The 27,031-nt window shown below is 39.6% G+C and overlaps 1 protein-coding gene across 7 annotated transcripts in view; it reads left to right on the top strand.

Moving 5' to 3' along the window:
* LOC129767552 (uncharacterized) overlaps positions 1–27,031 on the top strand; it is a 115,541-nt gene that overhangs the window by 18,660 nt on the left and 69,850 nt on the right. For 3 of the 7 annotated variants that reach the window (XM_055768569.1, XM_055768566.1, XM_055768567.1), the window contains exon 2: positions 4,813–5,095. In XM_055768569.1, coding sequence (XP_055624544.1) covers positions 5,014–5,095 — 82 coding nt within the window. In that variant the 5' untranslated portion in view covers positions 4,813–5,013. Of the gene's footprint in view, positions 1–4,745; positions 5,096–27,031 lie in introns of all 7 variants that reach the window. The other 4 variants (XM_055768565.1, XM_055768562.1, XM_055768564.1 and 1 more) reach the window with 2 other exon arrangements.

Here is a 27,031-nt window from a genome sequence, read left to right as displayed (position 1 = left end):
TCTGTATGAACTTGTATCATTTAAACGGGTTAAATGAGATTTTTTTTTTTTTTTTTTATCCAAAGTATATATTTTTATTAAGGCTCATATGGCGTCAACCTGACGGGGCCGGGAGTTCAATATTTCGACAATGTTTGCCTTATAACTATGTTAGTAATATGTAACCGATTACTCGCGGATGGCTCGAGGTTAGTATTACAAGTGTTTTCGTAATTGTGATGTTGCTGTCTTCAATGATCTGTACATGTGCCCGACACGGGATACTTCCTATTGGGATGCAGCTGACCATTAATCAGCAACGCCCCCCTAGTCTGTACCCCATATCTAGCGTGGTGCGTCTTCTCGAGGAATCCAGGATAGAATGGTCACTAGCCGGCGCAATCATCAGCTCGTGTAGAGTTGTCATGAGCGGTACAACCTTTGGCTTTTGTTGAATCATCAGTGGACTGCACAACCTTTGGCCCGTGTATCTGTAAAGAGTGTGTGTATGTATTGCCGCGACTAAGTAAAAGTTTATAGATCGAATAGGAGGGATACGAAACAGGGACACAACGAAGGAAAAATCATTAAACGTTGACATCGGCGTTCCTGAGGAACAGGTATAGATGAAGCAGAAGATCAGGATCACGGCTACCTAAGATATCCCGGACGGGGATATCCGATTGTTTGCCTTTTGCTCTCAGTGCTCTAGAGAGCTGAGAGCGAGCAGCATGGAACCGGATACACGACCAGACAATATGCTCGATGTCGTGGTAGCCATCGCCACAATCACAAAGATTGTTTGCTGCGAGCCCAATTCGATAGAGATGCGCGTTTAGGTTGTAGTGATTGGACATAAGCCGAGATATCACGCGAATGAAATCACGACCTACATTCAATCCCTTGAACCATGTACTCGTCGAGACCTTAGGGATAATCGTGTGTAACCAACGACCGAACTCATCTTCACTCCACATGCGCTGCCAACTAACGAGTGTGTCCTGACGAGGAATGTGAAAAAATTCGTTATAAGTAATTTGCCTTTCAAAAAGTGTGCCTTCTGAAGCGCCCACCTTAGCTATGAGATGTCATTTATCATTTTTAAGCAATAGTGTAAATAAAAACCTAAGTCGAATAAATCAGTCAAAATATATCATAGATAAAAATAGTATTTTCTCCATCGTTGCCACGTTGTCCGGAACATTGTTTGTAGGGGGTTGTAGTAACTTTATAGCCTGGTCATGTACGAGGGTCGTTCAAAAAATAAGTTTCAGTGCCTCAGAAATCGCGGAAAAATAAAGTTAGGACAAAAAACAAAGTGATCTACGTAATCTACGTTTTATTTTCTATTTTTCTACATAATCGCCGTAACGTTCGAGGCATTTTTCATAGCGTGGCACGAGTTTTTCTATTCCGAGCGCGAAGTGCGTAGCGTAGCGTAGCGTGACACTGCTTCACTAGGTCGCCCCGCACGCGCTTCATCAAACACCGCCCTTGTTGGAACTTTTTCCGCTATCGGTTCACCATTTGAAGACTCATACACCCTACACCATACACTGAACACAATTCTCGATAAATTTCAGCACCACTATTGTTTTTCGCGGTCAGAAAACGAATCCATTTTACTTCCATTTTAAAACTAAAAAATACACGAACGACGCTCCGACCAAGGTTTCTTGCTAACTGCTTAGAAATGTTGTGAAATCACATGGTAAAAATTTCGTAGTTCCAACTTTTCATGCGAGATGGCGCTGGGGCACTGAAACTTACTTTTTGAACGACCCTCGTATATTGAATATCCTAGGGCCATTAACCCTCTACCGCCCAAGTTTTTTATTTATCTGAATAAAACCTACTCCACTTTTATCTCGAGTTTCCGACTTTCAGCATAAAATACTCCTAGCAGAACGCTGCCAGCATAAAAACAAATGTGTTGATAGATGAAAATATTCTAAAGACGTTCTAGTGGGGATGATCATTGAAAATAATGTCTGAATAATTTGAAAAAAGAATCCGCGGAGCCCGGCTAAAGGCGGGCTTGGGCTGTAGAGGGTTAATAGATAAAATTAATAGATAAGAAAAAAAAGAACAGTGATTTTGACTGAGAATTCATGAATTGCCGAAGAAAGATGCTCAAAGCGATAGATAATAATTTAAATGGCATGTCTCTTCAATCCTAAACACGGCACATATTTTCAAATGAAGTGACCGATTTTTGTGTTGATCTCCTAAATTTTTTTTGTATCATTAACGTTGCATTTGGAGTGTTGAATTCAAAACACTGAATTTTTATTTTGTTGAATCGCTCTATTTCCACAAAAGATGGCTAGAATTGAAGTGCATGTTTAGAATCCGTCAGTATTTATACCGTTCTGAATCATATTTCGGACACTTTGTTCTAATATCTTGAATTGCTTAATGCACTTAATGTACCTAATGCACAATTGCTTCTTTAGAGTAATCCCTTGGTTTCACTATCATTTCACATGAGAACTATATTTGAATTATAACATAATCGGCAGAAATCTTACAACACTACTCATTATCGTTTGTGTTTGACGTTTCCTCAGCGTGAGCACGTAGAATTTACCCGTTCATAAATATTTAAATTTCTCCCGTGTTTCATCATTTCTCATCATCGTTAACAGTTTACTGTGATGGCTTGGTAAGTGTTTCGCAGTTGACTATAAAATATAATCAAGTGTAATGTAATTTTCGTCCGAAAAATTACAAAATAAAGTGTCCGAAATTTGAATTCAATCTGTCCGAAATTTTATTTAGTGTCCGAAGTTTGATTTTTATTCGCTTTCTTTGAAAAGCATTTTATTCGATGTTTTTTTTATGTTTTCAATCAAATAGTTACCAAAGTAGAAAGTATATTGAACTAATTTATTAAAAATATCAACCAAATAATACCTGTGCATAAAGTTTAGATCTGTTTTCTGCATCATATGCCTTAAGCGTCCGAAATATGATTCAGAACGGTACCTGGAAGGTTGCCTAAACGCATCAATAATGTCGCCTACGTTGTCACTACTTTTTTCAATGAATAATAAATAGGGGACATAAATTTTACTTGATATTTCTTATAGAATTCAATAGCAGTAGTGTGGTATTGTAGGTTAGGTCGAACAAATAATCGAATAAATATATGTACTAGTCAATTCACTACGCGTTCAGTGGTATAGGTGGCGCCATGTGCTAGAAACATTCGCATTTTATAGGCGTACACCTAATACATCAATATTTATAATCAAGTAACAAGTATCTATTAGCGCTCCATGAATAAAATTGAAAAATCAGACAATAGAAACTGTCATTTTACGTCGTCTTGCATTGCGTGGAGACCGTTACTACGTAAATGATAGCCATTCAACCACACTTTGATTAAAAATGGTGTGAGATGCATTTACGACTGCAATCCGAAACGGGATGTGACTGTCGTAAAGTCATGAGGACACCGTTGCGGACCTCCGGATATGAAGGTTCGTCCTGATTGAAAGAGGATTCTTCAAGAGTTCAAAGCAAAAAAAATCGATGAAAACTGAAATTCATTGATATGTACATTTATAATACCTGCCGCGCATTGAAAAAGAAATCAGTCGTTCTGATTTCTACAAGATCACCTCAACAAACGTATGACCAAACAAGAGTCATACCATAAACTTCTTAATTTAGCGCACTATTATCAACATTAACAGGACAGCAAAATTGAACGGGAAATGAAAAGACGCCTAGTGTTAAACTATAATACGCTTTCCTTGTTCAGCAGTCACTTTTATGAAACTGTAAAATATCAGCTTACTGTTGGTTAGGAATCTTTGCGTTCGAAAAAAAAATAACACGACAAAATAAGTCGCTATCATATGCAGGCAATGCATTTTTTGCCTCCCGAAATTTACGATTGTTTGGTTCCGGGAACAGTCGTGCACCAAACTTGAATCCGCTTATCGACGTCACATTCCATCATCTCCATTTATGAGTTTGTTGGAAACGTCTGTTTTGACTATAGAGCACCAGATACGTGTCCCGGTTCATCAAGTGGCAACGAATATGGTTGTTATTTGTTTAGGATCTATGGTTCCGCTTCAAATCGAACATCTTCTCAAATGAAGGCAATGATCGACCCGCGTGCCCCCGGTGGCGGTGTGACGTGAATATAATACCATTAAACGATGGCAGTTTGTCAAATCTCGACGATCTGGTCGGTAGGCAGTGTCTGCCGGATGGTGGAGCATGTGCCAACCGTTTATGAGTACGATGATTAGAATGGATCCCGCGCGGCAATCGACGAGGACGACGTGTGTTACCGTGAGAGACGAAAGAAGCCCAATTTGTCGCGGCGTTGTGATGGGAAAGATTAATATTCATTAATGGAAATTTGATTCATACACACGTTCGCTCGACGTTGTTCACAAGTCGACGGGGAGGGACAGCTCGCGATTTTCCGTCTATTGTTCGCAGCCATCAAGAACCGATTTACGTTGTTGGAATATTGGTATAAATGGTTGATTTAGCGGCAAATAACAAGACGATGTACTGCATTATGATGCCGTCCATCTATTTTCAACTTCCCCGACAGTTTTGATTTATTTATGCCACTCTCACGCTTGGTTTCGCATTATTTCATGCCCCTAATTAATATGTATCAATTTCGAGGGTGTTCGGAATAAATTCCAAACATCAGAATTCCGCGCGGCTCAACAACGCGTGGAATATCTTCACACGCCCTAAAGAAAATACTTCCTTTTGCCATTCGCCGACAGGAACGCACGCACGCAATTCATCATAACGACCGCAGCTCTTAAGCGCTTCAAATAAATCATTTTCTAGTGACAGAAGGAAAAATTCAAACAAACGCACTGCGCCACCAGTGAAAAGTGAAACTTGTAAGCGACAGAAACAGAACACTGTCAGAACTGAGGCGGCAAGTTTGACGCCGGCAACGAAATAAAAAAGTGTTTGGTTTTGAAAGTACTTTGAAAGCAGCCGCCGACGCGCGAGCATCAGCTCGTGTGTGTGTGAATTGGAAGTATGGCCAGGAACGCGACGTGTCATCGTTTATCGCCCATGTACCAAACGATGCTCATCAGCATGGCTCTGTTCATCCTGACAGGTAAGTCAAGTGGATTTTGTACATACTGAGAGGGGGTCGAGGACAGAGGTGGATTGGAAATTTATAGAAATATGTTTCATCAAAGCCACAATCAAATTTATGTCGTGTTTACGGCAAATTGTATAAATTTGATGTATAATTCCAAACTTTCTTTCTCTGTTTTTAAATTTTACACCATATTGGATGACAGAAGTATTTTTTCATTTACCGGAAAATGTGAAAACAGCAAAGTCAAAATCAAACAAAATTGAACTCTAAAACCCAATTTTTTTATTTGCGTGAAAAAAATACAGTAGATCATGTTTTTGATGAGAAAATCGAAAAACATTTTTTATTTACCGTTCTAAATCATATTTCGGACACTTTGTTCTAATATCTTGAAATGCTTGATGCACTGATGACATAACTATAAAATCAATATAACAATTGCTTCTTTAGAGTAATCCCTTGGTTTCACTATCATTTCATATGAGAACTACATTTGAATTATAACATAATCGGCAAAAATCTGACAACACTACTCATTATCGTTTGTGTTTGACGTTTGCTTCGCGTGAGCACGTAAAATTTACCCGTTCATAAATATTTAAATTCCTCCCGTGTTTCATCAGTTCTCATCATTGTTAACAGTTTACTGTGATTGCTTGATAAGTGTTTCGCAGTTGATTATAAAATATAATCAAGTGTTATGTAATTTTCGTCCAAAAAATTACAAAATAAAGTGTCCGAAATTTGAATTCAATCTGTCCGAAATTTGATTTAGTGTCCGAAGTTTGATTTTTATTCGCTTCATTTGAAAAGCATTTTATTCGATGATTTTTTTTATGTTTTCAATCAAATAGGTACCAAAGTAGAAAGCTTTAATGCATATTGAACTAATTTATTAAAAATATCAACCAAATAATACCTGTGCATAGAGTTGAGATCTGTTTTCTGCATCATATGCCTTAAGCGTCCGAAATATGATTTTTTTTTCTTTCTTTATTAAAGAGATTTTCTTGGGGGTCTTCGTAGCCACTTGGTTACGCGTTCGCTTACCAAGCGATCGATCGTGAGTTCAAACTCAGGGCCCTCAATTGACCATCTTTGTGTTGTTATAGAATAACTACGTCCACGCAACCATCATCAGCGATGGAAATCGATCCACGGTCGAAATAAGATCGATTCATCCATACAACTGCTCTGCTCTGCAAGATACATCGGGCTGCTGTTCTATAAATAACTCAACAATGATCAATATCAACTGTCTCCGCTGTCCGGCCTGCTGAACAATGGATGAACAGAAAGAATACCCTTACGCCTAAATGGCTACTACTGTGTAATTTACCATAATGTAATGGAACAGAAAACTTAACGCCTAAATGGCTAATACTAACTTCTGTGTAATTTACAATTTATAGAAACATAAACATATGTACATGTACACGATTGAAACCCGGCTCTGTTACAGCTAAAATACTAATGAGCCTAACAAATAAATAAATGAGATAAAAAAAAAAGAGATTTTCAGCCAAAGGCTGGTTCATCTCTAAACGAGAGAGTGGAGAGGCCTGAGGGGACTCTCCCAAATAGTGGGTAATTGTACCCCTTATTATGTTACACCCTAAACATGGAGCCATGAGTGGGCTAGACCTATGAATTGAGGACATCAAATTTTCTATATTTTCTATTTTTATATTGGTTTCCGTTCTCGTTGTCCTAGTCCATGCCTGGTCTTTGCCTTGTAGATCCGTTGTTGCTGTTTCCTTTGCGTGTCCTTTCTATTGTTCGCGTCGTCGTGCTTATCCATTGAAACTTGTTTCCGTTCTCGTTGTTCTAGTTCATGTTTCGTCTTCATTTTATTGACCCGTCGTTGCCTTTCCGTTTATCGTGTCTACAAGTGGCATCACAGAGGAGTCAACTGCCGGTCGGGCCATCACCCTCCTCCATTCGCGTGGTGTGTGTTTGGTGGTGTGATTTACGTCCGGTTGTACATGTTGGTATCTTTTAAGAATGCAATCACTGCAGCAATTGTGGATGTGTCATTGCCTAAAGCGTCTCTGATATTTCCAGGGACCCCGTGTAGTGTTCTTGACCCATCGTATTGTGGACAGTGACATAAAACATGTTCTAATGACTGGTGACTGCGGCACAAACCGCATTGAATTCGGAAGCTGTATCTGTTTCCGCCCATGTTGTAGGCAAAAGCGGCATGCCCGGTTCTGAGTCTGGAAATAATCTGCTGATCGCGGTGTCCCCGGGGATCCTCCCATTTAGAGATTGTCGCTTTAATCTTGCGTAGAAAGAATTCCCGAGTTCCACGTCGACCAGCGTCGTACCATTCTCGAGCCCATCTCTGCTCAATTTGTTTGGACACCCATGTTTTCAAGTCATCTGCCGGAACTAGACTTGTGAAGTGTGCCCTTCGTTGACCCGATGCTGCAAGACGATCCGCTTCTTCGTTCCCGGGTATTCAAGAGTGGCCCGGTATCCACATGAATGTGGTATCTGGAGGTGTGTCCATGAGGATTTGTTGAATCCACGGGTGTGTCGGTCTTTCCGAGTCAATCGCTGATATCACACTGGCCGAGTCGGACAGCACCAGGACGGGACTGTCCGATGGATGGGTTGCAGCAATGTACGCTGCGACCGCCTCTGCTGAAAAGACGTTGCAAGCGTCTGGAAGGCGATGACAGGTAGATATGTCTGGACCTGTCACTCCTATCCCGACTCTTTTTGAGGCTTTGGAGCCATTCGAGTAGCGAACAGTGTGTTCCGCGTACCGGGTATTTAAAAGTTCCGCAATATGTTTCCGAACGGCTATGGGGTTAGAACCGGCCTTGTAGTGGTCCTTTATCGTTGTATCCGTTTTTAAACGTTTCATATTCCAGCTTCTCGATCCATTCCATTGGATTCCGAATATCGGCGGAAGTTTCTGACCGATTGTTTCCTGGAGGAGGCGGTTAGCCTCGACAAGGAGAAAACCTTCCTCGTTCGATCCTTCTGTCTTATTTATAAATCCGATCGCACGGTGACATAATGTTTTCCTTATATAGAACCGGAACGGGAGTATGCCACTCTCAGCGCAAGCTGCGTCTGAGGGGGTAGACGGGAGAAGACCGGAGGTAGTGCGGATGGCGCGATTGTATGTGGGATCGAATTTGTCCAGTAGGGTCTGGATACCCAATACCGTGAGTTCCAATCTATAGGATAGGCGGGAGTTTACTATAGCATTACAGACGTTCATCCTCGTTTTCCGATTAGAGTTCGTGTGTCGACCGGCAAGGCATCTGAGTAAGTTGATACGACTTTGGCAATCATTTTTGACTCTATCGCAGTGCTGGCTGAAAGACAATTTACGGTCTACGGTGACTCCGAGAATCCGGATTGTTTTTCGTCTTGGGATGATTGTTCCTTGGATCCGGATCGGGGTGTTACTAATTCTGTGATTTGTTTTACATATGTGGGTAAACTCGCTCTTAGATGGAGATAGTTGGAAGCCCACTGAGGAGGCCCAATTCGCCACCCATGAAATGGCTTGGGCGAGCTTCCGTCTAACAAGCTTGATGGAGGCGCCCATTACCATTAGCATCACGTCGTCCGCGTATACGAAAACACGGATGCCCCTTGGTAGGTTCTCGAAAATGCTGTTCATTTTTACCAGGAAAAGTGTCACGGCTAACACGGACCCTTGGGGAACTCCGGTTTCTTCGGCGAATTCTCTCGATTTTTGATTTCCAACTATTACTCGGAAAGAACGATGGCTCAGGAAACCCTTCACGAAGTGAAGCATGTGGCCTGCGATGCCCCATCTGTACAGCTGCTGCAGAACTGCCGGGGTCCAAGCTCGGTTATATGCTTTGGCAATGTCCAGTGCCGCTAGTTCAGTGTGCAGGTTTTCCGTCCTTGCCTCGTTTAGAGCATGGCTCAGGGTGGCCAGATATGTGTTGGTCCCGCAGCCAGATCGGAACGCGTGTTGTCGGAAGTCTAGCAGATGGTTTTCGGATAGGTGTTGAGTCAGTCGTCGGTTCACCATTCTCTCCATGACCTTGGAGGCGCAGCATGTCAGTGATATGGGACGATAGTCCTCTGGCGAGTGTCCGGTTTTGTTTGGTTTTTTAATCGGGACAACCAAGCTGCTGGACCATTCTCGAGGGAAATCGCGCTCAGTCCAGATCCGGTTAAAAACCTCCAGCAATTTCGACTTGCCTGTTGCGGTGAGTTTCTCAAGGAGTGGGTAACCAACATCGTCCGGTCCCGCTGATTTGCCCTTTCCGACGGCCAGCGCCAGGTTAAGTTCGCGGATGTGGAATGGTTGGTTGAGATTCGGGTTTGGGTCTATGTCTGGTATTTTGTATCTCCGTATTGAGTCTGTCTTGACATCGTTTTTTCTTTTGAAGTCTTCAGAGTAGCCATCCAACGCTGATATAGTATGGAAGTGGTTTCCCAGCGCGTTTGCGACTACGAGTGGATCAGTGGTAGTCTCGTTCATCACGGACAGGGTGATGCCTTTGCATTTCCTTTTCCCTGAGAGGGCGTTAACTCGTCGCCATAGCTCAGCCGATGTGCTTTCACTAGACACACCGTCGATGAACTCTCGCCAGCTGTTTGTTTTTGCGTTGCGTATCGTTTTCCTGCATTCGTTCCGAGCTGTCCGATAGAGTTCTACCGCCTTCATTTTGTCGGGGTGCCCAACGAGTATTCGTTTTGCCGCCCGTAGAGCCTTCCTCCTTGATTTAACTGCTGCTTTTACATCGGGGGACCACCATCGGGTTGCCCTCCTGCCAGGGACTGAGCTGCTTCTCGGTATGGATGTGAGAGCTGCGTTAAACAGACCTTTCGAGAGTTGATTTATGGTTGTTGGGCCGGGCTCCCGGTTGAGTTGATCCAGGAAACTTTCGACGTTGGTTTGATAGGCTGTCCAATCCGCTTGGTCATACTGCCACTGTGGCCGCCTGGTGAGCACTGAGGGTTTGTCATCAGTCCGAATGATAATCGGGTAGTGATCACTCCCCATCGGGTACATCGGGTAGAACGGTACATGTTTTTGTGCGTTATTATCTCTGATTTCAATTGCTCTTGAAAGTGAAGACGAAGTGTTCGTGTCATCAAACAATTTCTTTTCAAGTATGAAACCCACCTTTCAAGCGAACAATCAAAACGCTAACCATTGCGCAAACATTTGAGCATCATCGAGCAGGTCGAAAAGTATGGATGGAGGGGGTCTGAAGCTGCAAATAATTACAGTATTGCACAAGGTACGGTATCAACACCATTCAAAGTAAAAATGGAATCGGAATGGAAAATTGAATCTAGACCAAAAGCATATAAGGTTGGTCGGAATTAAAAAGCTGGAGCGGTCAATGGATTTTTGTCTTATCAAGCAAGAGTGAATAATTAACCTCTCTCAGGTTCTATTCTGCGGGATATGGCTTGCGAATTTGTCCACAGATTGGGAATTCCCAACTTCAAAGCACAACCAACATGGACGGGAGCGATAAACTACCATTGCTGATCAATGGAAAGAGTAAAAACATACGATGTTTCAACACATGTGTTTCGAACATGACCACCTTCTCAAAGGTGGTCATGTTCGTTGATAACTATACAGCGCACCCAAAATCTCTCCGACCAAAGCTCAAATCGATTAGTTTACAATTTTTCCACAAATCTTTACTTCTGTAGCTCAGCAGCTGGACTTCGACATAAGCAGGACTTCGACTGAATCAGTACTTCCGCCATCTTCGATTAATTAGTTCCATTAGTTTAACGAAGATTGCAAGAAATGGAGTATATTTGTTGAAAAGGTTGTTGTTGTAAGGTAAAAGTTGAAAAGGTTCAACCTTCATGTTATGCATTCTCATGCATTCTTACCGTATTTTAATGCACTCTAGGACCCTTCAGATATACCGGTATTGGATGCAATTGAAATACTTTCACCCTCTAAAATCAATAAGGTTAAATCTGAGACTATTTAAAATTGCTTCAGGAAGTCGAATTTTCCTTCAATGATGATGGTGATATTCCGCGGGCATAATTAATGCGTCGTGAGCTTACTGATGTCAACAGTACAATACCGTTCGATTGCTCAATGTCTTTTAATATTAGTGCATTAGTGCCAGATACTGATATACAGGTCGGACTCGATTATATGTGATTCGATTTATACAATTTTGGACTCGATTATATACAGCTTGGAATTTTTTTTTCTGTATTTCAAATATGACTTATTTCAAGAAGAAATGTAACCCTTCAACGTTAAGTTGAAGTTTCAGTGGCTATTGCAAGTACAGTTGGGTAAAAATCGGGATTTTTGAAGATTTTGTTTGAATTTACACCAGGAATTGTTTATAGCGATATTGCAGCCAAATTAAAAAAGATAGAAGTTGGTTGTCAAAGAACAAATTGTAGAGCGGTTAGAGAGCTTCAATTTAATTGATAGAAACGATCTAGTTTAATATAATTTCTGAGGTTGAAATTAATAATAACACATTAAAAATGATTAACTTTTAAGGTTTTCACTTCCAAAATGTTATTAAAATCCACTAATTTAGATGTTCCACTACTATATCCTGTACTAAATTTTCTCATCGTTTAAATGAAACCAACAGAATCGTCTTCCGTAACGTACTTTTTAATGTAGAGCCAGTTTCAGGCAACAGAGTCCGAAACAAATAAAAAGTTCTATAACTCTGTCATTGTTGAAATTCGAACATATGCGTAGGAGGATTTTTTTCATCAAATATGATCTTCTATGCTTTCTGACATAAGGGGATGAATCAAAAATCAAATTTCTTTTTTATATTCAAAAAAAGAAAAATACATGCCAAAAAAACGAATAAAATTTTTTTTTATTCGGTTATATACAGTGAAACGAAATCCGAAACTGTATATGATCGAGTCCGCGCTGTACTGGTAGGTGTTGAGAGAGAAAAACGCTGAAGCTAGTAGTTCTATTGAGATGAAGAATATTCAGGAATTGTGTCGAAATTACATCTTCGAACGTTAAATCAAACCTGAAGAATATATCCGGAATATTAAAATCAACTGAAAATGTTCCTGTGAAACTATTCGAACATTTCTTTGTGATTGAACAGTTCCTGCGTGACCGTTACAATTTAGTGTGAATAACATACTTAATCAATATTTTCTTTGTTAACCTTTCAACATTAAAGTGAAATTTAAGTGGCTTTTATAAGTACAGTGGGTTAAAAAAAGCGATTTTTGAAGATTTTTATTGAATTTTCATCAGGAATTGTTTATATTGATATTGCAGCGAAATTAAGAGAGATAGAAGTTGGGCGTCAAAGAACAAATTGTAGAGGGGTTAGATAGCTTTAATTTAATTGATAGAAACAATCAATATTAGCATGAATTTTTGGGATAAAATTAATATTTACAAATTTAAAAAAAAAAACTTTTAAATTTTCCACTTCCAAAATGTTGTTTTAACCCACTTATTTAGATGCTCCACTACTATATACTGTACTAAATTTTCTCATCTTTCAAATGAAAGAAATAAAATCGGATTACGTAGCGTACTTTTCAATATAGAAACAGTTTGAGCCAACCGAGCCCGAAACAAAAAATAAGTTCTATAACTCTGTCATCGAAATCCTAACATATGCGTAGAAGGTTTTTTTTCGTGAAATATAACCGTCTATTACCTCCTGAGAGATTCTGGAAAAAATATTCTTTTGTATGAGAAAGATGTTTTTTCACTTTGAGGGAATGAACCAAAAATTCAAAAATTCATACCATAATTGGGACACTTACCCTAATATATGACAATTTATGACATAAAAAAATTATGAAAAAATGTTCTGTATCTCGATACCTCCCTAATTCGATGGTCCCTTTGGATATCGAGTTAGGGAGAGTTGTCTGTACTACAAAACCAGTAATCCGCCTTCGTCGCCCAGCGCGATTCAGTCCAGTTTCTTGCGGGGCCCAAATTCAACTGTCGGTGCGCTAGAGAAATAAGCGGGCAACGATAATAATGAATTCGGGTCCGATTCAGGACTACTTTTCTGTTGAATTCTGTTGAAAAAATTACGTTTCAGCCAATTGTACAGTGTTGCCAATGATAATAAAAAATGATATTCAACCGAACGTACTTGCTCCTATATTCTATATTCGATGACGATGAATAACTATAATTTTATTGAAGAATATGGAATATTTTGTTCGATCGATTGCGAAGATTTTTTTTTTAATTCTTTATTTTTGAGACATTCAGCCTCCTGCGCTGGTTCGTCTCAGGCGAAGATTATGTTAATATATCATACCAAGAACATACAGTTGTGTTCAAAATAATAGCAGCACCTAATGTCTTTTCATCTTTTTAATCATTTCGTATACATACTCTCGATGTTGTCAACTAACCATATGAATATAAGAAGGTAACTTTTCTCGTTTAAAACTCATATTGTTTATAACCAGAATATTTGGTTCAATGTATATCGTATTCGCAACTTCTGGCTGCGTCTTTTTCGTGCGGTTCAATATAATAGCAGTGAAGTACGATTTCAATCAAAGTAGAGGAACTGGGGGGAATGTGGTCACCCTAAGGAACATGCCCATTTCCTGTGCCCACATACCACTAAAGTGCACCAGTGGCCGAGTGGTTAGCGTCTCACATTATCATGCCGGGTGTTCGGGTTCGATTCCCGTTCTGGCCGGAGGATTTTTCGTCAAAGAAATTTCCTTCGACTTGCACTGTGGTCACGCGTATTCTAGAGCTTGCCCCTCGGAATACATTCAAGGCGTGTTATTTGGCTTAAGAAATCTCAACTAAGTATTAATGAATGACGCTAGTTAATGCATATGTTGAGACGGCAAAAGTTCCACAAGGAACGTTAACGCCATTCAAGAAGAAGAAGACATACCACTAAAATTCCCGTTCTTCGAAGAATATTGTAGCTCAACTTATTGTAGTTCAAGCTTGTAGTTTATTGTAGTATTACGAAAATTGAAAATAGTACATTTTTCATTATTAGAAAAAAGGTTGAAAAATCGAACTTTTTTTTAGTGAGAAAGTAAACTGCCGTTCTACGCATAGTTGTCCCATGTTACCTTTTGACAATTTTCACTTTTGTTCATAAAACGATATTATTATGCCTAATCTTCCGGAAAAACACAAGAAAAGTTATAGTTTGTTCCCAGTATTTCAAAAAACAACATCAAGTTCAATTGTCCCATGTTGATATTCTAGGTATAACTGTCCCACCATGATTTTTTATTGATTGATTGATTCAAATGAGGGGATCTTATAAAAACCTAGTGTATTGCTAAACTGAAATACTTAAAGCTTCTGGTAGACAAATATGATAGAAAACATTGAATGCGATTTTCTCAGTTGCTGATTTCGGAACATGTGACAACAATGCATAGAACGGCAGTAAAGTGGTCACCTGTGGGGGGCAAAGTGGTCACTCGCACATATCACACTAAAAGAGATAGATTCTTGTGTGTTTTCTTGGCCAAATTTGTTTAAATCATTATTGAAATAGAAGGTACATGTATGAAATGAGCTAGGCCTATTCACCTAGAATAGTAATTGAAATTTTGTCATTCGTACAAAAACGTAGTAGGAAACAAAAAACGTTTTTAAAAATGAGGCTTGGTTTTGGTTGGGGTGACATATTCTTCCCGGGTCAAAACCACAAAAGGGACCCATTTAGGAGCAGAAGGTGATAAGGTATATCAGCTTTTGACAACAGAACATTGTCAGTAGTAATCCTACACTGACCACTTTGCCCCCCCTTTGCCCCCCAAACAACGAAATGCGAAATAATCGCTTAAATTGAACAAAATATCTGTTCACCTCCCATAGAACATGTGAACAGTCGTCCAAACTGTTGATTTGTCGCAAATATCAGGTCAAATAAACTAAATTTTTCTAGAAATTCCTTAAATTCCAAACGCTCTAAACTACGACCGAATGGCTACCGAGAAAGCGTTTTTTGTTTTTATTTATTTCTTGACATGCGATAGCTCCACTGAAGCACAGGGGGACTCAAAAGTCATGAAATTCTTCAAACATGACTATCAGTACCATGTTAATAGTCAATAGTTATACTACCAAACAAGCAAGTGGCCATTTTACCCCACGTGACCACATAACCCCCACTACCCCTATGTCTATCTATACATATAAAAATGGATTTCTGTCTATCTGTCTGTCTGTCTGTCTATGGTAGTTAGACTCTCCACCCCCCTTCTCTAAGGGGGGGCTGCCATACAAATTAAACACAAATTTCTGCATTACTCGAGAATTAGTCAAGCAAATGAAACCAAATTTGGGATTTGGAGGTTTTAGGGTGCAATAATTGTTTTTACTGTCATTAGATACTCCTCCCCTCTCTCGAAAGGGGGGCATACAAATGAAACACAAAGGGCCTGGCCGGGTAAGGGAGTAAAAAGTGCCCCCAAACCAAATCACTAGCTGTATGGCAAATATTGTAAAGGATATTAAATAAGAAATTTTGGTGGTTTATTTGAACCCCTATGTAGTTTAACGTAGGATCTATAGTGAAAAACGTACTTTTTCGATTATTTCACGCCATCCTCAAAAGATCCGAGATAAAAATTTGAAAAAAAAAAACTGAATGTGCATCTTACCACGGTGTATCAAGAAAAATTATCAAAAAAAAATTTCATCAAAAATTTTAGTACCACAAAAATATTGAAATTTTGAAATTTTTTTTAGATTTAGAGATTCAGTACTACTCTAATTCATATTTAAATGTGTTTATACGGCTTTTCTAGATATGTGTGATTTTTTTCAGTGTTGCGCGGCATCAAAAAATATTTTTTTTATATTTCCAAAGAGTGGTTAGGTAAGGAAGTAAAAAGTGTGGGGGAACCAAATCGCTAGCTGTATGGCAAATATTGTAAAGCTTTCGCTTTCGAGTAAACACTAACAGCTCAGTTTCTTGCGGCGAAAATTCGATCCCTAAGTTCCTTGCCCAAGAAGACAAGTTATATAGGGAATTTTGAAATGGTCTTTGCAAGTTTTCGGCATGGGGACCTCTGACGGAAACCACAAGAAATTTCAGCATAAAAACTATATTTCATCAATACAGAAATCATTAAAGTATACATCTACAGGGTTTTCCAATTCGGGCTTCCGAAAGTATACAGCCCTGCGCTGACAACCGTTTGGCATAGCTGTCAACCAAAGCGTCATATCGTTAATTGAATGTCTACCATTTTACAATATGGATCGTTTTAGCATCGCACAACGTGTTAATTTTGTTAAATTATACTATAAAAATGATGAAAAACCGGAAAATGTTTTTCGAGCATTACGGACGGATTTTGGTCGTCATGGACGGCCTACAGAGCACACAATCGCTAATGTAGTGCATAAATTCGAACAAACTGGACCGTAGCGGATATTGTGAATCCTGTGCATCATCGTAATGTGCGTTCGGCCGAAAATATTGCTGCTGTTGCTGCCAGTGTGGAGGATGACCCGAATGTTTCGATTCCACGGCGTGCTCAGCAATTGGGCTTGTCAAACACATTTTTGTGGCGAATTTTGCATTTTTTTTCAGCGATGAGGCACATTTCGAGCTCGGTGGCTATGTGAACACCCAAAATTTCCGTATATGTGGTTCAGAAAATCTACACGTGATTGTTGAGAGACCATTGCATCCGCCAAAAGTCACTGTTTGGTGCGCATAATGGTCTGGTGGAGTCATCGGGCCGTATTTCTTTGAAAATGAGGACGGCGAGACGGTAACTGTGAATGGTGAGCGCTATGGCCGCATGTTAACCGATTTATTTTTTTGCCACAAATTGAAGATATGGATACGGATGACATGTGGTTTCAGCAGGATGGCGCCAAGTGCCACACAACACGACCGAACATGGCCATATTGCGAACGAAATTTGAGGGACGCATAATTTCGCGTTTTGGTGATGCCAATTGGCCGTCCAGATCATGCGATTTGAACCCGCTAGACTTTTTTTTGTGGGGTCATGCGAAAGACCGTGTCTATGCCAACTCTCCGCAAACTCTTGAACGTTTGAAAGACAACATTCGTGAAGTTATGACCGAGATACCGCCCCATATGTGCCGAAAAGTCATCGAAAATTACCTGTTCCGGATCAAGGTGTGCGAGGAAGCCCTAGGTGGACATTTGAATGATGTTGTATTTCACACATAATGGCATAAACCAAACTTTAATTTGAAATAAAAGTTTCATCGAAATTCGAATTCTAAGTGTGTTTTATTTTAATTTACTTTCGGAATTTAAAGTTGGAAAACCCTGTATAAGCTCATGTACACCAGTGTTCCGATAATGTGAAAGCCAACACCAAAACAAAATAGCAAGAGCTTACCAATAACTGACGAATTTCGAGAAGGCCACGAGAATTACTATGAAGCTTGCTTTCGCAGATAATCCACACCGCGGTTCATCCGCTCGCGGATAATCGAGCTTCCACTGTATACCGGACTGGAAAATATTCTTTACTGAGAATCGTGCATGAAACCAACTACACCCATATCTCGGTCTACAACCTAGATTGGTTCCACAAAATTTCGCCGCAGACCGAAAAGCCATATAAGGAATCAATTATTCTAATGCGAATTCATTCAAATTCAATCGGATCGGTTTCAATTTTAATTAATATGTCTATCATTCAACATGCATTTTTTATTTCTTTTAAGGGGGTATTCCAGTGTAGAGACACGAATTTCGGACGTTTTTTCGAGATCCGTAAAAATACAACAAAGAATAGTTTTACTATGAATTCTATAATTATTTATTCATTTATCTTTTAACAATAAAACACAATTTGAACGTAGAAAAAATATTCAAAACTAGAATAGTTAAGAGCTCATGAAGTGAGAGAGTTAAAAAAAAGTTGTGCCATGGCAAAAAAAATCGAACAGATTCTGAATCAGTAAAGATGCCGCTATCACATGAATCTCGGACAAGTCAAAAACATGTTTCTTGACAAAATGGCGGCCGATCGAAAAACAAAATGCAGTTTGAAACGTTTTTTTCTTACGTTGCCCGATTTAAAAAAAAATAGTAAAATTTAAAAAAAAAATAATATTTTTTAGAGGTTCATGCTGTAGAGAGATGCCTGCAGATTATATCCATATAAATTCGACATGAATCGGTTCAGTTGGACTTGAGATATCGTGTACGCCAGTTTGAAAATTCTTCTCACTTCTCACATTATTTCTCACTACCAAAGGACATTTTGGCAGAACCGTAAGCACAAATCGTATTTCGGTTCGAACTACATACAATATCAGCCTTTCAAACCGTCACTCTCGAGCATCATAAATCAATCACCGCGGCTTTGACTGTCGATCGACAGAAATGTATACGGCTCTCCAGGATCGATTACCACCAATCAATCGATGCATTTTATTGTTCTTCCTCCCATCCGTCCCCAACCGAACGCGACTCACGCGGCGTTTATGAGTCGATTTTATTTTCTTCGGTTGCACAACATTAATCTCCCATAAATACATCGTTTGCACTTTTTTATGGCGGGAAAACCCTCAGGCTGTCGACAGCCCGCATAATGGATGTGAAAAATGACCGCAACCAAACAATCCGTTTTTCTGTCATTCTGTAAGTGATCTTGCAGCAGCAGCAGCTCGATTGGCGCATGCATTTCGCTGCATCTGACGCCGAATGAGTTGTGGGTGTGGGGACTTTTTGCATAGAAAAACATTTCACCATGCGACGCCAGGTAAATTAGGGGTCTTTCCACATGCAATTCAGAGTGGTTTATTTACGTTAGCCGCCGTGCTTAATTATTCAATTTGTTGTGACGATCCATCATAATCAATGCATGCAGCATCACAAACACACACACCGATTATTTGCCGTTGTCACGGCAGTGACGTTATTACACTCTCATAAGTTGCATTACAGCGAACGCGACAGATTATGATTGATTATCCTGAGCGTTGGATCTAATGATAGGGGGCTTGATTTCCTTCATCAGCCTAGCTGAACGGTCGTGGTATGTAAACATTATGACACGGAGTTTCTCTTGATGAAGGTAATTTTGAATCGATGTGTGTAATCATTTTTTTGAATGAATGTTTATTAGAACCTGATTTGAGAGAAAAACAATTAGAAACAATTTGTTCGGGTTTTTTAAATGTTTTATTGATTATATGATAAGAAGGCTCACTGTTAGAGAGCCTTCAGTATTGTTTATCTTTTTTTATTACCTAACACCACATCGTAACGACCTTAATGGACTCCGAGACAAAACGTTGGAATTGAAAACATTTGGTCCAGACGGGCAATAGAGACACTGCAAACTAACCAAAACACTAACAATCTGACGGTCCCTTATAGGGTTGGCTTTCGACCTTCCATAACGATGTGATTTACTAGAGGGAAGCCAGCTCCTTATCCCCTTTTGTGTTCTAACCATTCATATTGGCACTTCCAATCCAAACATGGTACCATGCTAACTAGAAGATGCGAATATATGAAAGTGGATCGTTGAATCATTGCCTTCTGAAAGAAAATAAACACTCTCACCGAATAGACAATATGGGACACGAGCAGAGCACTTGCAAGTTGAAACAAGTAGCGCACACGATGCGGGATGATGGATGGGCCGAAAATAGCAAATAAGTGTTTTTCACACCGATCGCCTGTTGTTACAGCTGCAAAATATTTATTCTCAGCTATCAGGCGTAGAAATAAGTTTGCATTGAATTATACGTGCCCTAAAGTCGGGTCAGTAAAATTCACAGAGAATTGATCTTTTGAAAAACTATGAAGGAATTGTTAAATTTATTTCTGTAGCTACCTAGAGACGAACCAGCCTACGGCTGAAAGTCACTTAAATAAAGACAAAAAAAATTTGTAGCTTACGATAATTTTCCAATATACTGATAAAAAGATTGAACTCGATGTTTTATTTGGTGTTTTGCAGCGCTTCGTTCTCTCAGATCGTTCATTTTCCAGTCATATCGATTCGAACTTGTTGTCGATATAGATTGTGCCCTTGCGTTTCATGATTATTTTCTGCGCTTGGGATTCTCAAAACAAATTCTATTTCCATCCTAGTTACTGGGGATACAAAAAAAATATATTTTGCCAGCAAAATTTTGCGTCGTTTTGGCGCACATCATCGTCATGATTTCAATTCAAAACATATGGGAGATACTCTCCCAAAATGAATCTTTCCCATGTCACGCAAGCAATTGGGAACATACATCTCGCACTGTAACGGGTGTTAAATAAAAAATGAGAATTTTTTCAATCACATATAAAAAAAAAATCATCGATTTCAGTATTTTTTATTAATAACATAATGTATTTTCTTCAAAAAAAATGTCAGTGAATGTTTGAGTAAGGGCCGTGGTCTGCTGTTCGACGCAACTTTGTCGCGATGCTCTCACAAGAACGTTGTACGGCACTTACGTCCATTTTCCGGATACAATTCCGGATTCTTGTAGTCATTTGCTTCGTGTCCTTGGCCCTCCAATTGTTTTTATACTGTAGGGTACACTTTTTCCAGTGTCGTCCCTTCCTTCGGGAGGTCCAGATTACTGAACTTCACACACTCCCATTCACCGCACTCCAACTTCACTTTTGCCGAATCAAACACGGCTTCGGTAAACACGGTTCAGTTTACTGTTCTAGAAACCGCTAACATAAACGGGAACACTCCTCGATTCTTGGAACCGAATTCTCTGGAAACTATCCGGGCGGTCGGAAAAATATATTCGAAAAGAAAAACAATGTTTAAAAGTGTCTTGTGTCTTCGACCGTGTCTATTTTATTACTCTCCTGTTAACAACTTTCATCTTACCAACTAATTATTCGTACAAATTCCTATGGGAGGTGCTTGGAGTCGTTTTTCGAGAGAGAAAATACAATTAACCAATTGCAATCGAATTGGCTATATATAATCGTAAACAGTAATTTGTTTACGCGGAATTTTCGTCGCGTGAATAATGAACTGTCGCCACGAGCCACATAGAAACCCGAGCTTATTTTTTTATACTCTCGATACTGGAGTTCGTGTTGGAAAAAAAGTTAAACCTGGTCAGCGACACTGGCTGACGAACCAGACTGTAATATGAGATAAATCGAAGAGGTGGATGTACTCGCGGGCTCGAAATTGGCTGGCGCTTCAGAAAATATAAAAATGTAAGGAATGTAACCTCCAAGCACCTTCACACAATGTTTGATGATCAGGAGCGCTTCAATACACTAGGGCACTGAGTGAGCCAAAGAAATCCTCTATTGGGCGGCACTGGGGCAAGTTTGTTGGGTTACAATCTTTCGGCACGAACGGTATCTTTTCCTCCTCAAGATACGCCAGCGTCTTCTTGGCGTAATGGGAAGACGCCTTGTCCGGCCAGAAGACGTACTTCCCATCCGCGTGATGCTCGTTCAGGAACGGCAGTAGGATTTTATCGAGACACTCTTCTCGATAAATTTGTTTGTTGATTGCCAGACCGCTCGGCTTAAACCAAGGCTTTGGAATGCCCCGGTCGGAAATGGCGATGTACAACATAACCTTTTTTTCAAACTTGTGCTTGAACTTGTATTTCACTTCAGGCGGTGTCGATGACTTGTCGCTGGAGTAGTAATTATCATTTCCTGGAATATGCGTTTTGGACAGCGGAAAATAGCTTTCGTCGTCCAGAACGAAAGACGTCCCGCGGTATTTTTTTGGTCATCCACCGAAACTGTGATTTAGCCGTCTCAATCTGCTCCTCCGTGTACTCCGGCGACCTCGTCTACTTCCTGCAGACGATTCTTTCCATCTTGAGGGTCCGATGGATCAATACGTGGGAGCAGCCATATTTCCGACCGGCGTCACGCAGGCTGGTTGCGTCCTTGTTGTCAAACAGCTTCTTTAACGATGTCTTCCTCTGCTTCGTCATTATCGTCACCGGACAACCACTTCCGACCTTCCGCTCTACGTTCAGGGAACCCAGGATACGATATACCGTACTAACAGGTACATTTTCTTCCTTAAAATGTGCCACCGTGAACTTTTTTCCTTGCTGGAAATGCGTTTCGTAGAACCGTACAATGCGTTCGAGGAGCACGTGATGTTTCGACGCCATCTTTGCTAAATTCAAACTAGCAAAACCAACCACGCCTACTGTTTCTAGGGAGCCCAAAGAGCAATTTTCTTGGAGAAAGAAAAATTTACGCTCTTTATTTGAGTTACTGAAAGGTATTGAAAAAAATCTCATTTTTTTATTTAACACCCGTTAGTACGCTTACAATAAGTTTCCTGAGGTAATTGTTACGGTCAACAGCAGTTTTTTTTCTTAATTACGACTCATGACTTAGAAAACCCTTCTATGCCACAACAAAATGATATAAACATAATTAACTAAAAATACCTGAAGAATTTTTTTTTTGTTTCTCTGAAGTTTTTGTAGACAAAGCCAAACCAATTTTGAACGATTTCAATTACCCCAATCATTTAGCTTTTGTGTGATTCATAGAAAATTTCAGTAAGCTTTTCTACCCCAAGGCTATCTTTGATTAATTGGATGAAATAATACCCCTTTCGTCTTTGATTGTGAATATTTCAAGGAATAATAATCTCGCAAAGTCGTGGAGCCGATCTGGCGTGGAGGTAACATCCATACTTCTCACGCTCAAGATCACGAGTTCAATTCTCACTCCCGACACTCTTCCAAAATGGAAGGAAAAGTGACGAACCAGCCAGAAGCGTTGAAAGTCACTATAATACAGAAAAAAAAAAAAAAAAAAAAAAAAAAAAAATAATCTCGCAAAAAACGAAAAACACACCAATTAGGAAAAAACGGGAAAAAGATTTGTTTCTTTTCCGAAATTTTTGCGCATTATACAGACACATATTAAAACAAACATTTCGAAAATGGAATAGATCATACCTAATAAAAAATAGAATCTTTAAAAGTTCGGACGATCAAAATTTTCCAAACAAAATTTAACGTATTTCTTTTGATTGTGCGTTTGAAAAAACCTGTGCACCTCTCATTTTGCAGGTTTGTGCGTGTAGAATGATTCCTCTATTATAATGTAGACGTTTGCACTTCGGTTCTCAAAATAACGGCCTTGACTTCAACGCCGTTTTGAAAACTGAAGAGCAAACGTCAAAATCAACATAGAGGAATCATTCTACACAAACACACCTACAGCATTTTTGGATACGCTTCTGTTTTCAAGCGTAGCTGCACACATACATCCATCTCCTCACACATTCATACACAATGGATGGTACTTACACGGATTGCTCATATGAACAGCAACCGTCAAAATAGCGTTACCGTTTTAAGCGATTAGCGTTTCCGGTGAACACTGTTTTTGAACATCTAATGAATGAAACGAAAAAAATTATAGGAGGTTTTTTGCAAGACACGACCACATTATTCACCTAGAACTACTCTGTTATTTCGTTCAAGTTGCTTTTTTTTCTCTCTATTATAGAGACTTTCAACACATTTTGGTTGGTTCGTAACTTTTACTTCCATTTTTGGAAGAATGTCGGGCGTGAGCATTGAACTCGTGATCTCTGCGTGAGAGGTGTGGATGTTACCACTAGGCCAAATCGCCTCCACGTTCAAGTCGCTTGTTTATAACTTCGGATAGTATATTCGAACGCTGCGAAATTTTAGAAATAACTGTTTAGTAGAATGGTTTGGTCGCTCTGATATTTTTTATTGTAGTATCAGTTGACGATAATTTATTAATGATTCATTCCTCTCCTCGCAGAACAATACACAAGCTGATCGCATGTCACACTTTGTTTCATGGCAGTGCATTTAAAAATTTACCTCGAATGCTATTCCGGTCACCTTTTTCGCAATTGACATACACTCGGCTACAGGCGATTATATACTTGTTGTACCAGCACCATTATTCCACATCTCATAACTATATCAATCATTATTTAGCACCGAATGGAAACAACAACAATGGCAACAACAACAATCAGCGGAGGCGATCTGGCGTAGTGGTAATATCCATGCCTCTCACGCTAAAGGTCACGAGTTCAATTCTCACTCCCGACATTCTTCCAAAAATGGAAGTAAAAAGTGACGAACCAGCCAAATGAGTTGAAAATCACTATAATACAGATAAAAAAAAAAAAAAACAATAATCAGCGAGTTATGATTACCGAAAAATTGTTTCGTTTTCCGTGACTTCTTGATGCCGATAATGGTTTTTCACTTCTTCAGTACAGCTGAAAACATTGCATGAAAATTTCTGCATGGGTTTTATCTTGAAGGGAACATGAGATGGGTTGAGATTTGTACAATTCAGACACTGTCCAAATGCGGGTCGTTTAGACACTTTCTAAACAGGCTAATGTTGAAAAAGTTAGCTTTGATATAGGGTAAATGATCTTGGTTTGTCCGATTTGTGGTGTTTTTAAGCAACTAGTGAATGCAAATCGATTTTTCCCAACTCTTTCCGTCCGAGCCGATGAGGTTCACTTTGGTCTCATCCGACCACAGCACATTTCTCCATAGTTTCTCCTTTTCCGGGTCCATCGCCCACTCGGCTGTGCGTATATGCCCCAGTATACAAATAAAACATTCAAACATGGAGGAGGTAACATCATGGTGTGGGGGTGCTTTTCTTGGTACGGGGTGGGTCCCTTGTACTGGATCGACCGGATTATGGACCAGCATCTCTACGCCCAGATACTTCGGGAAGTAATGCTGCCACACGCCGAGTGGGAGATGCCCCTAAAGTGGCAGTTCCAGCAGGACAACGACCCCAAACATACCGCTAAAACGGTTAAAAAGTGGTTCCAGGATAATAAGGTAGACGTTATGGAGTGGCCAGCACAGTCCCCTGATCTCAATCCCATAGAGAACCTATGGGAAATAGTTAAACGTAAGGTGTACACCGAAAAATAAAAAAACAAGCAGCAGCTGTGGGAGAGAATCCAGGCGGTGTGGTACGCTATCCCGCTGAGAACGTGCCAAAAGCTGGTGGAGTCGATGCCGAACCGGGTGCGAGAAGTGATGCGTAATAAGGGTTATACCACCAAGTACTAACCCTGCAAATCGATCACGGTATGAATTTCCTTTTTTTTTAAATTTTTTTTACCATGAATTCTAAAGCGGTCCTATTTTATGTCGCGTTATTTTAGTCAGTAAGTATGCTTAAAACGCATTTTTAAATAAAGGACAATTGGTTTAACTACGGATGATTTTAATTTCTTCGAAGAATGGAATTTACAATTTGTAAATGGTTTGATGCACTTAAATGGAATTTTTTTTCTCAAAGTTTTGTCACTTTCTGTTTTGGATTGAGCTGTGGTGTCCGACACTGTATAATCGATACGAGTTTGGGTTTGTTGAAAAGCCCCAAGTCTCCAGTAGCTAATACTACCATAAGGCGTTGAAATTATTCAAATTTGTTTTTAACGATTTTCCTCAAATAGGAATTGTGATCATGGTTTGACCATCTCTGATCATGGTTTGTCCGGCTTTAGAAATCACCATTTTTGAATGAAAACATCCGAATTCTCAAGTAGATGTTGCATTTCTCATTGCTTGAGTTTATTGTCATCATATTGATCCATTCATAATTTAGGCTTTCTTAAGAATATTGCATTTTCTTGAGCAATTTAAAAGTATTCACCTCAAGACACTCAACAAGGGGGGTCTCCGTAGCCACATTGGTTGAGCGTTCGCTTAGTAAGCGATCGATCGTGAGTTCAAAACTCAGGACCCTCATTGACCATCTTTGTGTTGTTACAGAATAACTACGTCCACGCAACAATCATCAGCGATGGAGATCGATCCACGGTCGAAATAAGATCGATTCATCCATACAACTGCTCTGCTCTGCAAGAAACATCGGGCTGCTGTTCTATAAATAACCCAACAATGATCAATATCAACTGTCTCCGCTGTCCGGTCTGCTGAACAATGGAAGAACAGAACGAATACTCTTACGCCTAAATGGCTACTGTGAAATGTAATGTACCATATGCAATGGTATAGAAGGAATACTATAACGCCAAAAAAAAAGGCAAGTGTGTAATGTGCTATTTATAGATATGATAAACATGTGACATGTACACTTTTAAAATTCGGCTCTGTTACAGCTGAAATGCTAATGAGCCTGAAATAAACGAATGGGATAAAAAAAAGACACTCAACATAGAGAAACTTTGTTTCTGCTACGCGCGAAGGACACCATAAACAAACTGCAGCGCGTCAAGCGGTTGCCATAGAAATCATGTAGACAAAACAACATTATTGAATGGGACAACTCATGATCAGGAAAGAGTTCATCAAAATGAGTTAATTTATTGGTTTAGCTATGTAAATCTGATACAAATGGTGTGCAAGAATGTATTTACAATATTTGTAAGTGTTATAATCCAAAAAAGGTCTGAACACGTGCGAAATAATCATCTGGTGATCGATTAAAAGTTAGCTCGGATGAGGGGCGGATTGACACCAATAGATGTTGTATTTTAAAATCCTTCAAAACATGTGATTCCGTAAAAATATACTATGAAACTACTATAAATCATGAAAAAGACAATTTTATTTATATGTTTTGAAAAATTCGAATACCTGATTTGACAAAGGTGTGCTGAATTAGAGCATTCAAAAAAGTGGACAAACAATGATCATATTTTCGACTGGACAAACCAAAAACATTTACCTTATTTTCAGTACTAAATGAGAGACGAAAAAGCTTTCTCGTTGAATTTTCCCACATTCCCAATTTCAACATTGCACAACTCATCGAAAACTAGATTAATTGACTGAATGCTTATCTTGCTGCTAAGCGAGAATTTCGATCTCTGCTTGCAGGTATCAAATACATGTTACTTAGTATTGTCTCAATGAAATCGCAACTCTAGGTATCGTTCATACAACGGAAACCAACCAGCACCAAACAAGCGTTCAACATAGCATGCACACAGAGCCATACATTGGTGGCTTGAAGCGACTAAAAATTCAAA

The sequence above is a fragment of the Toxorhynchites rutilus genome, chromosome 2, assembly GCF_029784135.1.
Source record: "Toxorhynchites rutilus septentrionalis strain SRP chromosome 2, ASM2978413v1, whole genome shotgun sequence".
Lineage (NCBI taxonomy): Eukaryota > Metazoa > Arthropoda > Insecta > Diptera > Culicidae > Toxorhynchites > Toxorhynchites rutilus.
Note: the sequence above shows the minus strand (reverse complement) of the source record. Positions and strands in the feature narration are given on the sequence as shown.